Raw genomic sequence first — 13689 nt, forward strand, 5'->3', positions numbered from 1 at the left:
CTCCCAGCTGGGGGCCCATCCGGCTCGTTGCATCGGTGACAAATCTGCAAAGAGCCAGGGGTCGGGGGAGCTCAGGACCAGGGATGCCCACAGCCGTGGTGCCCCCAGCATCACCCCGTCCTCTCTCTCGGGCACACCCGCACCTCCATTGCCCCAAGGGGTCCCACCATCACTGCTGCGCCCCACATTTCTGCCATTCCTTAGAATCATAGAGTCACAGAACGGCCTGGGTTGCAGAGGAGCACAGCGCTCATCCAGCTCCAACCCCCTGCTGTGTGCAGATCGCCAACCAGCAGCCCAGGCTGCCCAGAGCCACATCCAGCCTGGCCTTGGATCCCTGCATCCACAGCCTCCTTGGGCAGCCTGTTCCGGTGCCTCACCGCTCTCTGAAGTCTTCCAGACTCGCGCAGGGTGAAGCTCACCCCATAGCCCCCATTTCTCAGAGACGCCGCATCGCCCCCCGCTCCCCCAGCCCTCCGTTCTGCAACCCCGCACCTGCCGGGTGGGCGGGGCCACCCTCCACAAGCCCCTCCCCTTTTTCCACCCCCCACCCAATGGGCGCGCGGGAGGGGCGTGGCCTCCCCGCCTAATGAGCGGCGCGGACGCGCAGGTGGCGGCAGAGCGCGGCGGGGCCGGGGCCGGGCGGGGGCCATGGCGGCGCCGCGCTCCTTCAGTGCCGCGGAGGTGCGGGATCGCTGCGCGCGGGGCGAGTGCCTGGTGCGGTGCCGCCGCCGTCTGTACGACCTGAGCGCCTTCGTGCGGCTGCATCCCGGCGGCGAGCGGCTGCTGCGGAGCAGAGCGGGCACCGACGTGAGCGCCGCGTTAGACGGGCCCCCGCACCGGCACTCGGCCAACGCCCGGCGCTGGCTTGAGCAGTACTACGTGGGCGAGCTGCGGGACGAGCAGGTAGCGGGCTGCGGGATGCGGGAGCCGTCCAGTGAAACGGGAGCGGGGTGGGGGTGCGGAGTCCGTTGGGCGTGCCGGAGTTGGGCCGGAGGGGTGCGGGGTTTGGAGGGCGCATTGGGAGCGGCGTTGGAGGTGTGGGGTGTGCGGGGTATGGTGGGAGCGGGGCGGGGTGTGCGGGATGTCCCGGGGATGGGGGGAGCGGTGTGGGGTCTGTAGGGTGCCTCGGAGCTGGGCTCAGCGCTGTGGGGTCCATGTGGTGCCCCAGAAGCAGGGTACGAAGTTCAGGGTGTGCTGGATGTGAGTTGGGATGTGTGGAGTCTGTAGGGTGCCCCAGGGTTGGGATGGACGCCGTGGGGTCTGTAGAGTAGCGTGGAAGTTGGGTAGGAAGTATGGGATCTACTCGGGTGTGCTGGGAATGTTTGGGAAGTCTGGGGTCTGTAGGGTGTGCCGGGTGGGGTGAGGGGTACGGGGTCTGTAGTGAGTTCTGAGGGGGGGTGGGGATCCATAAGGTGACCCAGAGTTGGGTTTGACACTAAAGGGGTTGTAGGGTGTCGTGAGGGTGGCATAGGAGATACGGGGTCTGTAGGTTGCCTCAAGAGTCGGGGAGAATGGGATCCATAGAATGTGCTGGGTGAGCGAGCCGATGTGCAATGGGCCTATAGAGTGCCCCAGGGTTGGAGTGGGCAGCATGGGGTCTGTGGGGCAGCCGGGTCCCTTGAGCGTGGGATGGAGCTGCACGGTGCCTTCAGGTGTCCGGGGTGAGCTGAGCTGTGCAGCGTCTATGGGGCGCCCCGTGTCCCTGTCTATGGGGCTGAGCTGCGTGCGGCGCTCAGGGCCACGAGGGCTTGGGACGTGATGCAGGGTGCGTGCGGAGCGCCCAGCGCCTGTGGTGCAAAGGTCCGGGGCACACCCAGGCTCCGGGGGGGGGGAGGGGGGGGTCTGCGGACTGCGATCCGGGGCTTGGGTGCCAGCCAGCACCGCAGCCGGGCTGTTGGGGTGTGCGGGGCGGGCTGGAGGAGCGGTGCTGCTGCAGCGGTGTGCGTTGACCCAATGCCCGGTGCCGCGGGGTCGATGACCGGCGGTGCTTCCCGGTGCTGTTTGCTCTCCGGCCCCGCACAGATACAGCTTTGTTCGGCTCTTGCAGCCCCAAAGCCCGGCGATGGCAGCGCCTTTGTTGGGACGTGGCCTCCACAACAAGCCCGACAGGTTCGGCCGAGCGCCGGTACCGACCAAACGGGTTCTGTGCCGCTGCGCGAAGGCAAATACCGGTGCGATAACACCGGGCGAGGGGATCGCGCGCTGCCTGGCACGGGATGACGCGTCCTGGGTGGCGGTGGCACCGGGGTGAGAGCAGCCCCGCTGGGGCCGGCGTTCGCCCTTGGCGATGCTCGGGTTGGTTTGGGGCGGACGCGGCCCCGGTGGGGATTTGGAGGAGGTGCTGCGCCGCAGGACGTCCCGTAGGAATGCGAGTTTATTAAACGAGAGCCCGGCTTAATTATGGAGCGTGTGGGTCCGGGGCAGCCGCCGGCGGGTGGGCGCCTATAGGGGGCTGAATCATCCGTCCCCATTTCCGTGGCCGAAGTGCGCGCATGGAGCGCAGCACAGATGAAAGCGAGGAACGGCAATTAGCTCCGCGAGACGGCGGGGTTCAGCAGCTTCGGTGGGGGGGAACCGGATCGTATAATTAGCCGGCAATTTGAGCAATGGGGCTTTCATCAGAGCTCCGCGGGGCTGCGCGACGCTGCCGTGAGTCACTGCACATCTCCCGGCGCCGTGTGAGCTCACCGTATGTAGGCGCTCACCTGTTGGGAGGTGTTGTAATAAAAAGGGCCCTGCTTTTTATTATTATCTCTTTTTTTTTTTAAACCCGCGTTTTATGGGCCGTGTCACCTCGCATCCGCATCTCACCGCCCTGTGATTCACGGCCTGAAGGCGGGATGGTGACGCGGGCACCGTGGGGTGAGCTTGGGGTGTCCGCGCCCCATAGGCCGACAGGGGTCGCGGGCACGGGAGCATCGCTGGTGCCGCGCGGTGGAAACGCAGCGCAGCCTTCCTTCGCTTCCCAGCAGGGCCGCCCGCGGCCGGGGCGAGGTGCAGGGCGGCGGCGCTCCGTAGGCGGGCGCGACTTTCCCTGCCTTACATCACGGCTCCGGCAGGACCTGTTCGCCCTGCGCCGCGTCAGAGGCAGCGGCAGCATCGCCCACGGCGCAGCCCCGCCGCCGCCTCCCCTCCGGCTGACGCTCGCGGGGTCTCCGTCCGGCAGAACCAAGCGGGAAGACTCAAGACGCATAAAGCTGAAGGTCTTCCCGCTCGGTTCTGCTGCCCGGCCCGGGTGTCACCTTGTCCCACTGGCAGTGGGTCGGTCAACGGCCCCGCGTCAGCATCACGAGGGCTCCATAAAGCCCTGGCTGCCCGCCGAGGCGCCGCTGGGGCCGTGTCACCACCACTCGTGTCCCTGTGTGGGGACCAACTGTCCCACGTGTCCCAACCATCTGGGGAAAACCTATGGCTGGTTAATGGGTAACCGAGGTGACGAGGCAGGGGAAAGGCGCGTCGGCACCCAGAAGCACGGAGGGATGGAGGTGCCTCCACGGCTCTGCTGGTGGGCAAAGCCACGTGGGGGGGATTCCCCCTTTTTCTCCGTCCTTGTGTCCCCGGCCCTCGTGTGCCTCGATGTCCCAAACACCGCAGTGCCCTCCAGCCGTAACAGCAGCCTGGTGTGTGTGTGCATGCGTTGCAGAAGCACGTGGATGTGGTTCATGGGGACGTGGTGAGCAGGCAGCGCTGCGGCAGGCGGGCGGTTGGACGAGATGTGGTGGTGGTCTCTACCAACCGCGGCGACCCCGCGCTTCTCCAGCACCCCCAAACCATCGCTTTCTCATTGCAGAGCTGCCCCAAGGCCGAGAAGCCGCTGGACGCTGCAGCCCCACGGCTGGATCCCCGCTGCAAGCCAGTGGACGTGGGCACGGTGAGGCCGTGCTCTGCCCTTCGCCCTGCACACAGCGCTGCCTTTATGGCCCAGGAGCGGCCGCTCTGGGAGGCTCCTCTGTGGGCGCCGGTGCCTTTCTTTGACAGCAGCTTTGCCTGTAGAAGCAGGACGTGCTGCTACACCACGCCTCGCGCTGTTTGCTTTTATTATTATTATTATTATTATTTCTATTCATGTATCATTTGTTTTTCCCTTTTTGCTGACATATAAGGGGTGTCCTGGCTGGGCAGACTGAGAGCTCGGTGTCCCAGGGTTTCTCCCTGTCCCCAAGGTGCCTTTGGATGCCTCGTGTTGCACCGCGTGGCTGCTGTGCCAAGCACTCTTTGGGGAGCAACAGCCTTTATCTTTATTTGACCAACAGGAAATCCTTTGTTCACTATGACTATTTTGCCACCGATTGCCTTTAAAAGAGAAATTTTTCCTTTGCGTGTGCCCCAAAATGAGATTTTGCTCGGAAGTTCTGCTGGTGTGGAGCATCTGCATCCATTCCCACGCATCCTGGGGTCGTTACCCTGCTGGGTGACCACATCCATCCCTATCCAGACTCCACAGGCAGCGGCACAGCTGCCAAAGGATGGGAGTCACCATCCCTGGAGGTGCCCCAGAGGGATGTGGGCACGGCGGGGTGGAGCGGGGTTGGACCTGGGGATCTGAGGCCTTTCCCAGCCTTAATGATTCCATGAGTCCCCCCAGATTGCGGGTACTATCGGGAAGGGGACGAGGGCGGGAGCTAACCAACAGCCCTGTGCCCCCAGGACCTGGTGGACTGGCGGAAGCCCTTGCTGTGGCAGGTGGGCTACCTGGGGGAGAAGTATGACGAGTGGGTGCACCAGCCCGTGGATCGGCCCATCCGCCTCTTCCACTCGGATTTTATTGAGGCCCTCTCCAAGACGGCGTGGTGAGCATCCTGGGGTGGCGGAGGGAGGGTGGAGGTGTGCAGATACGTGGGTCCACCCCCCTGACCCATCCCCTCTCCCTGTAGGTACGTGGTGTTCCTGGTGTGGACCCCCGTGGTGCTCTACCTCAGCTGGCTCAGCTACACAGCTCTGGCACAGGGCGACACCAGGCTCTTCTCCTCCTTCACCGCAGGTACGACCCGTCCCCGGCCTTCAGCGCACGCCTGCATGAGTGCGGTCCGTCCCCAGTCCCCGCAGCCCCCAGCACTGCCCTGCACGCAGCCACCTGTGCTGGCTGAGCTCGCCTTGCTCCCCTGCCTGTCTGTTTGAGGTTTGTTCCTAGAGGGAGCTGCCGCCCCAGAGAGCGGTGGGCGCAGAGCAGGCTGCCCAGGGCAGCAGGCACAGCCCCGAGCTGCCTCTCTTCCTCCACACTCAAAACGAAGCCCCGCTGCTCACCGATGGCCACGTCCCCCTGCGCCGCCACCCGCTGCCCTGACACTGGGGCTGGGTGAACAAACACGGCTCTCACACCACCGGCCTCGCACAGAGCACGGCTTGTTCAACCAGCACCTCCCCCTGAATCCACCACTGTGCGCAGCCCCGGCAGCGGGCAGCAGGCAGCTGGGTGACAGCTTTGTTGTTGGCCCCGCTGCGGGTGCCACCCTGTGCCAGCTGCCTCGCTCGGTGCCCAAAATCAGAGCAGGTTTTGATGTTCTGGCTTCCCTGCCTCTGTCCTGGGCTGGAATAAATCCATCACGCATCCTTTTGTTCCTCCCCGTTCTCTTTCCATCTCTTTTTGCGTTCCCAGCTGTGCTTCCTGCCTCTCCATGCAGGGTGATGGGCTGCGCACCGGGCATCTCGCTGCCCACAGGGGGTTTTCTTCTCATTGCCATACAGTGCTTGGATCTGGGGGAATTTTGCCAGTGAGCACGGGGTGAATTTTGCGAGGGAGGACACAGGGTTTGCTGGCAGCAAAAGGAGGAGGTGGTGGAAAAATGCTCTGTGGGGGAAAGCGCCCGGCAGCTGTATTCTCTGCCAAACAAAAACACAGCAGCGGCTCTGTTCCGCTGTCACAAGCGCTGCCTGTGTCCGTCGGGTCGTGCTGCCTGTTTGGGTGGGGAAAGCTGCTCCGTAAGGACATGCTTGCAGTCCCAGCTGGCATTGGCTCCTACCCCAAAGAGCACAAATTGAGGGGAACCAAACAAGTGGGGGGAGAGGCGAGCTTCACCAGGCTGCTGGCATCAGGATGGCCACGGATAGAAGCATGCGAATCCACCCGCCTCGCTGACTGCTGCATGTCTCATTGTGTAGAGTACTCCATCCCCGTGCACAAACACTGCTTCCCCTTCATCTTCCTCCTGGGGATGTTCCTGTGGTCCCTGCTAGAGTACCTCATCCATCGCTTTGTCTTCCACATGAAGCCACCCGCTAGTAACTACTATCTCATCACCCTGCATTTCCTGCTGCACGGGCAGCACCACAAGGTGAGCGGCAGAGCTTCTGCTCCTCTCGGGGTGCCCTTGCCCTTTGCTAATGCCAGAGGATGAGCTTGGAGCAGCTGAGTTAAACCACGAGCCCGGCTTGCAAGACTTGGAAAGCAGCGGGCTCCCTCTAGTTTCACCAGGGGCTACGTCTGCCTGTGGAGATGGTGCCTCGCTCAGGATGCATTTGGGGTGGGAGGGTTCCTGGGGGCGGCTTCGCCACGCGTGGGGACGGCGCTGCTTGTGGGATGGATGCTTCCAGCTCTCAGGGAGGCTTTGGGGTGAGCGAGGAGCTCGCCGTCCCACCGTCTCTCTCCGCTTCCAGTCCCCCTTTGACAGCTCCCGCCTGGTCTTCCCCCCGGTGCCGGCCTCGCTGATCATGGCCTTCTTCTACGGCGTGCTGCGGCTGCTGCTGCCCGAGGTGCTGGGGCTGTCTGTGTTTGTGGGAGGGCTGTGTGGCTACGTGGTGTACGACATGATGCACTACTACCTGCACTACGGCTCGCCGAAGGAAGGCACCTACCTGTACGGGCTGAAGGCGTACCACGTCAAGCACCACTTTGAGCACCAGAAGTCAGGTAGCGCCACGTTGCTGTGCTGTGCTGTGCCTTTCTGGCTTGGGAATGGGCACGGAGGTTGGGAACGCTCCGTGGGGTTTGGCACGGCGTGGGGGTGCCTGTGACAAAGTGCCGCTCTGTGGGAGCCCTGCTCCGTGCCCATCTTGCCATCAGGCAATGGCACACCGTGCCCAGCCCCTCCTCGTGGCACCGTTGGCGGGTGCAGGGTGAGGCTTCCCTTGCTCTGCCCCACACCTTCCCCTTGCTCAACCTGCCCTTTGCCCGGTTTCCTAGGAGAAAGCACCCCGTCCAGATAAGCTATCATCCCAGCCGGCTCCTCTCGTTGTTCCCTCTGCTCTTCCTCCTCGCCCTTGCTTGTTGCCCTGGGGCCGGGTGACGCGCCGTCAATCCCGTAAAGGACCGCCCCGCTCTGGTGTCATCACCGAGCCGGGTGACATTTGCGTCCCGGCCACGCGGTGGGGCCCTGCGGAGCTCGGGCTGTAACGGCTCCCTGCCCCGGCTCCCCCTGTCCCGGTGGTGCAGCCCTGCTTAGCGCCGTCCAGCGGTGCCGCGCGCTGAGCGCTCTCTCGCCTCCCCTGCAGGCTTCGGCATCACCACCCGCTTCTGGGATCACCCGTTCCGGACGCTCATCCCCGAAGAGACCTTTGAGAAAGAGGACTGATGGCCCCGGCGCTCAGCCGACCGTGCTCAGGGCCGTGACGGCTCAGAACACTGTGCTGCCGAGGGTCGGCACCGTCCTCCTTGTCCCTCTCCGTCGCCCGTCGTGGGGCCGCTCCATCCCCTCGGTGCTGCCGGTGGGGCCGGGGGGTATGGAGGTGGGGAGGGGGCCGGAGGAGGCTGTTGGGGCTCCAGCTCTTCCCATTGAGGGCACTGATGAGCGGGCACCTCTGTGCCTGGAGGATGAAGTGCCGGCTGCCTCGAGCCCCCCCTGCTACACCCCGCACCCCCGCCTCTCAGTGCCTCCCTGAGCCGCCCGCTGCACTGCGCCCAACTCCCACCCGGGGGCTCCGACCTCTCGGGTTGCCTGTGGGGAGGGGGGAGGCAAAATAACCGAGGGAAATCGAACCAAACCCGCGCTGCCTGCACGTGCAGCGGGCTTCCCTTGCTCTGCGGTGCCAGGCGGGCGTCTGGCAGGGCTGGCCTTGGCCTTTCTCTAACCAGCGCTCCCATCTCCCTGCCAGGTCTGTTTGACTTTGCATTCGTGTGGTCCTCAGCTACTTGAAACTTAAACTCCAATGAATGGAATTGCTAAAAGATGCCTTTTTTTTGGTTTGTTTTTTTGGGCTGATCCTGTGATTATTATTAGTATTTTTTTTTTTTCTAATGTTTACTGCAGATATTTAAAGGTTCGGAATGAAGCTATTACGTACAACTGTAGACATGGCAATTGTAAATAAACTGTATATTTTGAAAAATAAAACCTTGCATGGAATCATAGAATCACCAAGGTTGGAAAAGACCTAAAAGATCATCCAGTCCAATCGTTCCCCGAGGGCCTGGCTCTGGGGGGGCTCTCGAGGTCACCGTCCCTTGCCGTCACCTTTCCCACCTCCCCGTGCTGGCTGGGGCCACTGAGAAAAGCAGAGCTGTGGCAGAGAGGGAGATGCTTCCCATCAGCTGTGTGACAGCCAGCCCTCTGTCACTGGAAAGGCCCCGGGGCCACTTCCCCGAAGTTGGGCAATGGGTGTCACACGCGGCCCCGAGCTTCCGAAAATTGGCCTGCAAAGCTTCCTGCCCTCCCGGTAGGGGCAGGCATTGCTTTCCTCACCTGTAACCCGCTTCCTCTGACGATGGATGGGCTGAGAGAGGGGAGGGCTGCGTGGTCGGGCTGGAATTGGGGCTGGGGGCTGCTGCTCCCTGCCACGCAGCCCCCCTGCAGGGCTGGGATTTTTGGTACCAAGCCCTGGGAAAGCCGTGTGGCAAAAAGGGTTGGAACGGCAGCATCGACGCGGGGGGCACAGACACCTCCCTACCCTGCTTTCCCAAAGTGCCTCCTGTGGGGGGTTCCTCCTTCCAGCACCCCGATCCTGCATGGAGGGGCACTGTGTGCCTCTGCACCATCCTCCGTCAGCTGGAGCAGCTTTCCTGTGACGGTGGTTCCACGTTGCACAATGCAGCTTCCGCTGCTGGGAAAGCACCCTATAAACCCCCGCGTCCCTGGTTCCTCTCCAGTCTGAGAGACGGCCGAGGAGGAGGCGAGCAGAACGGGGCCGGGTAAGCTGCTATCTTTGATTTCATTTAGCAAAGGTTCCCTGGGGGGAGAGGAGATGACATGAAGAGGTTGGGGCTGCCTGAACATAGGACAAAACTGTTATCTGGGTGGTAACGCTGGGGAGCACAGCTGGGGGATGCTACTGGGAGATCACAGATTCTGCTCTGGCTGCTCCTGCTTTAATTCACGCAAAAGAAGCCAAAATGCCCCAGCAGTTGGACCCCTCAGTCCTCCCATCTTGGGATACTCTGTGATGGTTGGTGTGACGGTTCCACCGCTACCAGTGCCTTTGTTCACACGTGTCCACTCCGATCTACACAAATGCCAGAGCAGCCGTTGGGGAGGTGAGGGCTGTGGGGTGCTGTGTGCCATGTTAAGGCTGTTCCTTGACAGCTAAGGTGCGGAAGATCCACGCTGTACCTGTGAGCACTGCCCAAGGGTCACCTCCAGCAGACGCCGCTGCCCCACGTCCCCATCAGCCAAGCCCTTGGCTGAAAGCATGGACATCATAGAGAAGGTCTTCTCCATCGCCCATGCCATCCACAGCCAGTTTGAGCACGTCAGGTGCTGCAAGCACCAGTGCCAGCGCCTCGTGGAGCGCATCCACATCCTGCTGGGGCCCGTGCGGGTCCTGCAGGCTCAGCCATCTTGGCAGATCTCCCACCACGAAGAGCAAATGCTGACCAAGCTGCTCCAGGCGCTGGGGGAAGCCCAGAAGCTGGTGATAAAATACAGCCAGACCAGCTGGATCCAAAAGTTCCTGAGTGCCCGCAGCAGCGGAGAGGAGTTTGTTTGGGTGAACAAGAGCTTGGAGGACATCGCCCAAGGGCTCTCGCTGCTGCTACAAGCAGAGCAGAAGCAGGCGTTGCTGGAGGCCTTCCAGACAAAGATCTGTCGCAGGCAAGATGCTGAGGATCTGAGGGATGACAAGGCTTTCCTGGACCAGGTTATTGCAAGTAAGTGTGCATTTAGTGTGTCCCTTCCCAAAGACCAGAGGTTGGCTGGGAGCTGGCAGCCCACCCCAGCCCAGCTTCAGCCTGATGGCAATGGCTGGGGAAAGCCAAAGGGACCAGAAAAACTGATAGTGCCAGTGCCGCACTTCACCCAGCCCATCTCTGCGCCTATCTGTCTTACCTCAGGTACCAAAGAGCCTGAAGATGAGGCCTGGGAGATCCACATGGGCAGTCAGTGCATGGAGAGCAAGGTGGACTGGATGCAAGGCGAGCTGAACAAAATCGTGCGTGTGATGGACAGTAAGTTGGTGTCACAAAGAGATCTGCCCTCCGCGTCCCTTTTAGAAAGGACAAACTCTCCTGTAAAAGGCTTTGCTAAGCCACAGAGTCGCTGGCTTTTCCCTGGCCCTGCCTGATCTGTGCCTCCTTCCTCCCGATGCGGCGTGAGCAGGTTTGAAGAAGGTCAATGTGGGCAAAAGGGAAGCCATCACTGAGATCGAGCGGGACCAGCTCACCTTCCGCAGGCACCTGCAGGACACTGAGCGCTACGACCTCTATGAGGGAGAGTATCTCAAGTACCCAGTCGCCATCAAAACCTTCAAGAGGCCGCTGACCACCGACACAGTGTGAGTTGGAGCAGCGCAGGGCAGTGCGGTTGGGAGAATGGCACGACGTATCTTGCCCTGGGGACCTTTCAGAATCTAAAGGGGCTGGAAGAAAGAAGATTCTTTAGTGGGGTCCGTTGTGATAGGACAGGGGGAAACGGTTCAAACCAAAAGGGGAGGTTTGGCCTGGAGCTAAGGAAGAAGTTCACGCTCAGGGCGGTGAGGCACAGGCTGCACACAGAGCTGGTGCTGCCCCATCCCTGCACACAGCCAAGGTCAGGGAACAGGGCTGTGAGCACTGATGGAGCTGTGGGTGTCCCTGCTCAGTGCAGGGCTGGGAACAGACGGCCTTTAGGGTCCCTTCCCACTCAAACCTTTCTATGACTCCACGACCTCACTGTGCTGTCCCTTTCTGCAGGAAGGTGAGAGACATCTTTGAGAAGGAGATTCAGACCCTGAAGAAGTTTGAGTCTCCAAACATTCTGCGCATGTATGGGATCTGCATTGAGGAGAAAGGTACGGGGTGTGCCATTTAGGGCTTCCTCTTGCTTTCCTGCCCGTCCCTAGTGCTAGCTGGTGGCAGACAGCTCGAGGTGACACAAAGGAGCATGCCTGAGAGGCTGCTTCCCCCATCTCTGCTGAGGCTCTTGCAGGGATGAGGCAGATCTCTGCTGTAAAGCACTAAAGCATTATTCAGATCCCCCAAAAACAGAGACATCCAGCCAGTTCTACCCAGCAGAACCAGCACTGGCCTACCGTGGTTCGTGCCTGGGAGCTCTCCTGATATGAGCTGGTCTGTGGCTGTCCTGGGGCCAGCTGCCCCCTCAGCATGCATTTTTCTGCATCAGATGGGATCCCCTGCTTCTCCATCGTCATGGAGTACTGCAAGCACGGCACGCTGCGGGAGGTGCTGACCAAGCAACAGCATCTCTCCTGGGAAGTCCGCATTCGGATGGCCCTGGGAGCTGCCAGGGGCCTTTACAGGTGAGTTCCAAATCAGTGGCAGGCCATCCGGGGGGCCACCTGCACGCGTTGTTGCACCCCAAGGCAGAGGTTGCCCCAACACAGCACACATTGCTCTTGTTTCTGGCTGGCTGCAGGTTGCACCAGACGGAGGAGAAGTCCCGACTGCACGGCTGCATCTGCAGCAGCAAGTTCCTGGTGGCTGGGGATTACTGTGTGAAGGTAAGGACCACGCCTGGAGAAGCTCTAGAGGTGGGAGCGGGGGGGTGGTGAGGTTGCATTTAGCTGCCAACCACGCATGTTAGAAAAGGAAGAGGAAATGTGGCCACAAAAGTTGAGCTGAGAACCGGTGACCAACTTTACATTTCTAATGCCTCCCCCTTTCTCAATCTAACTTTTGCAAACAGCTGTCAGGATTCGAGCTGTGTGAAACAGAGTCTTCCATCAAGAGAAAAGTCAATAAGAAGAACTTGAACCAAGTCTGTATGTTGGCTTACATTGCCCCCGAGAACCTGATGGATGTCTATTGCCCCTACAAGAGGTCCTGCGAGATATACAGGTATGTCTGCCCCACAAGCCCTCCCGGGTGCGATGCCAGTGGGCAGATGTCAAGCTGTCAAGCTGTGGATGGAGGCCAGGTTTAATCAAACATTATTATGAGGCGTAGCCCCCAGCCCTCTCCGTCGGAAAGGAGGATGACGTGGTGGGATGACCGCTGAGAAACTCTTGCTTGTCTTTTTCCAGCTTCGGGGTCGTGCTGTGGGAGATTGCAACCTCCAAAATCCCATTTGAAGGTGAGTCAGAAGTTGTCTATGGCCCTGTGTAAAAGCTCAGCTGCTGGAGCATCCCATAGCACATGGGTCCCAGTGCTTGGGTCTGTATGACGTCTTCATGGCTTCTGCACATGGTTAAACCACAAGAATGCAAGAAACACTGCCTCTATTTGTTGTTTCTATGCATTGAAGCGTTAAGACATCCTGTTTCAATGGGGCCCAGCGGTGTCATGGCAAAGATGGGGGGAGCTCATTGCTGACACAGTTTGGGTGCCCCCTCTGCCAGCTTCTCCATGGAGGAGGCTGCAGGATGGCTTCGGTGAGCCTCCACACATCCTGATGTCCTTGTTTCACTTAGGCTGCTCTCTCCAGGAGATCAGAGACAAAATCTGTGACCACCAGTACCAGGAGCCAGTGGGAGAAGATTGTCCGGAAGAGCTGGAGAAAGTCATCAACCAGTGTCGGGCCTTCGATCCGTTCCAGCGCCCGTCTGCTGAGCGTGAGTGTCCTGGACACGTGCCCCACGGGTCCCTCAGTCAGTCAGCCGCCTCAGTGCTGAATCTGCCCCTTGTTTTCCATTGGGTTTTGCCCAGTTTTGTCTTTTGGGACCACCCCTCATCCTGCCGACACCACCAGGTTCTCCCAAGAGCAGGTTTCCTTCTGTAGCCCTTTCTGCTTACGGTCTCCTCATACACCCTGTTCACACAGCAGCATTTATCCACACCACGCACAGCCAGGCCCGCTCATTTGGCATGGCACAAGAGCAATTAATTGCAAACTCGGGTAAATGGGGAAGGTTCTCCATCCTTGTGGTCGGCGCAGGCTTGGCTGGGTAAACCACAAGTTCACAGGCACCAAAAGCAGTTTGTTTGTGCTAACGCTGGCCTCGTGTTCCACAGAGATCGTGGACTTGTTGGCTGACCTGGAGAAAAGGAGGAGCCAGGGCAGCTAGCTGTGGAGAGCCCCAGCAGGCCGCCCAGACCGGCCTCCCTGCCTACCATCCCTGCGACTGCAATCATCGAAGTGTCAATATATGTTTATTTATTAAATAAGACTGGAAAATCTCTGAGTGCCGGCTGGTTTGCGTTCTTCGAGGCCCGCGGGTGGGGCTGAGGGCCGCTGTGCCCCGCTGTCATGGCAACCTTCTCCCCCCCCCCCCAGCCTCGATTTGAATCCCCTCCCGCTCCCGCTTATTTCGTCCCGGCGGCGCCTCCACCAATCAAAACGCACTTCCTGTCTCTTGCCCCGCCCTTTCCGTCCGTCGAGGATCTCACCGCCCAATCAGCTGGGCAGCTCTACCTCGACCGACCAATCAGAGCACGCCTCACTGCTC

At 60.7% G+C, this 13689-nt stretch overlaps 2 protein-coding genes across 4 annotated transcripts; both read left to right on the top strand.

The window, feature by feature from the left end:
• The first annotated feature begins 651 nt into the window (after positions 1–651).
• On the top strand, positions 652–8270 carry FA2H (fatty acid 2-hydroxylase). Of its 2 annotated transcripts, none has more exons than XM_042834838.1 (7): positions 652–906; positions 3794–3874; positions 4651–4793; positions 4878–4984; positions 6103–6275; positions 6598–6850; positions 7432–8270. In XM_042834838.1, the coding sequence occupies exons 1-7, from the start codon at positions 652–654 to the stop codon at positions 7509–7511; spliced, it is 1092 nt and encodes a 363-aa protein (XP_042690772.1). In that variant the 3' UTR covers positions 7512–8270. The 2 variants fall into 2 exon arrangements, with proteins under 2 accessions (XP_042690772.1, XP_042690773.1); XM_042834839.1 differs by lacking the exon at positions 652–906 and adding an exon at positions 1963–2112.
• Positions 8271–8968: 698 nt separating this feature from the next.
• Positions 8969–13425, top strand: MLKL (mixed lineage kinase domain like pseudokinase). Of its 2 annotated transcripts, XM_042834790.1 has the most exons (11): positions 8969–9064; positions 9456–10018; positions 10202–10315; positions 10467–10641; positions 11039–11136; positions 11469–11604; positions 11721–11805; positions 11991–12142; positions 12328–12377; positions 12715–12855; positions 13256–13425. In XM_042834790.1, the coding sequence occupies exons 2-11, from the start codon at positions 9562–9564 to the stop codon at positions 13306–13308; spliced, it is 1461 nt and encodes a 486-aa protein (XP_042690724.1). In that variant the 5' UTR covers positions 8969–9064; positions 9456–9561; the 3' UTR covers positions 13309–13425. The 2 variants fall into 2 exon arrangements, with proteins under 2 accessions (XP_042690724.1, XP_042690723.1); XM_042834789.1 differs by lacking the exon at positions 13256–13425 and having other exon boundaries at positions 12715–13238.
• Positions 13426–13689: the final 264 nt, after the last annotated feature.

This window comes from Centrocercus urophasianus, unplaced genomic scaffold, assembly GCF_019232065.1.
Source record: "Centrocercus urophasianus isolate 14NV4802_14NV808 unplaced genomic scaffold, USGS_Curo_1.0 seq_49, whole genome shotgun sequence".
Lineage (NCBI taxonomy): Eukaryota > Metazoa > Chordata > Aves > Galliformes > Phasianidae > Centrocercus > Centrocercus urophasianus.

Coding starts and splice junctions, on each gene's coding strand:
- FA2H (XM_042834838.1), top strand. CDS start 652: ATGGCGGCGCCGCGCTCCTTCAGTGCCGCGGAGGTGCGGGATCGCTGC. Junction 3,875..4,650: donor AGCCAGTGGACGTGGGCACG/GTGAGGCCGTGC, acceptor CTGTGCCCCCAG/GACCTGGTGGACTGGCGGAA. Junction 6,276..6,597: donor TGCACGGGCAGCACCACAAG/GTGAGCGGCAGA, acceptor CTCCGCTTCCAG/TCCCCCTTTGACAGCTCCCG.
- MLKL (XM_042834789.1), top strand. CDS start 9,562: ATGGACATCATAGAGAAGGTCTTCTCCATCGCCCATGCCATCCACAGC. Junction 11,137..11,468: donor GATCTGCATTGAGGAGAAAG/GTACGGGGTGTG, acceptor TTTCTGCATCAG/ATGGGATCCCCTGCTTCTCC. Junction 12,143..12,327: donor AGGTCCTGCGAGATATACAG/GTATGTCTGCCC, acceptor GTCTTTTTCCAG/CTTCGGGGTCGTGCTGTGGG.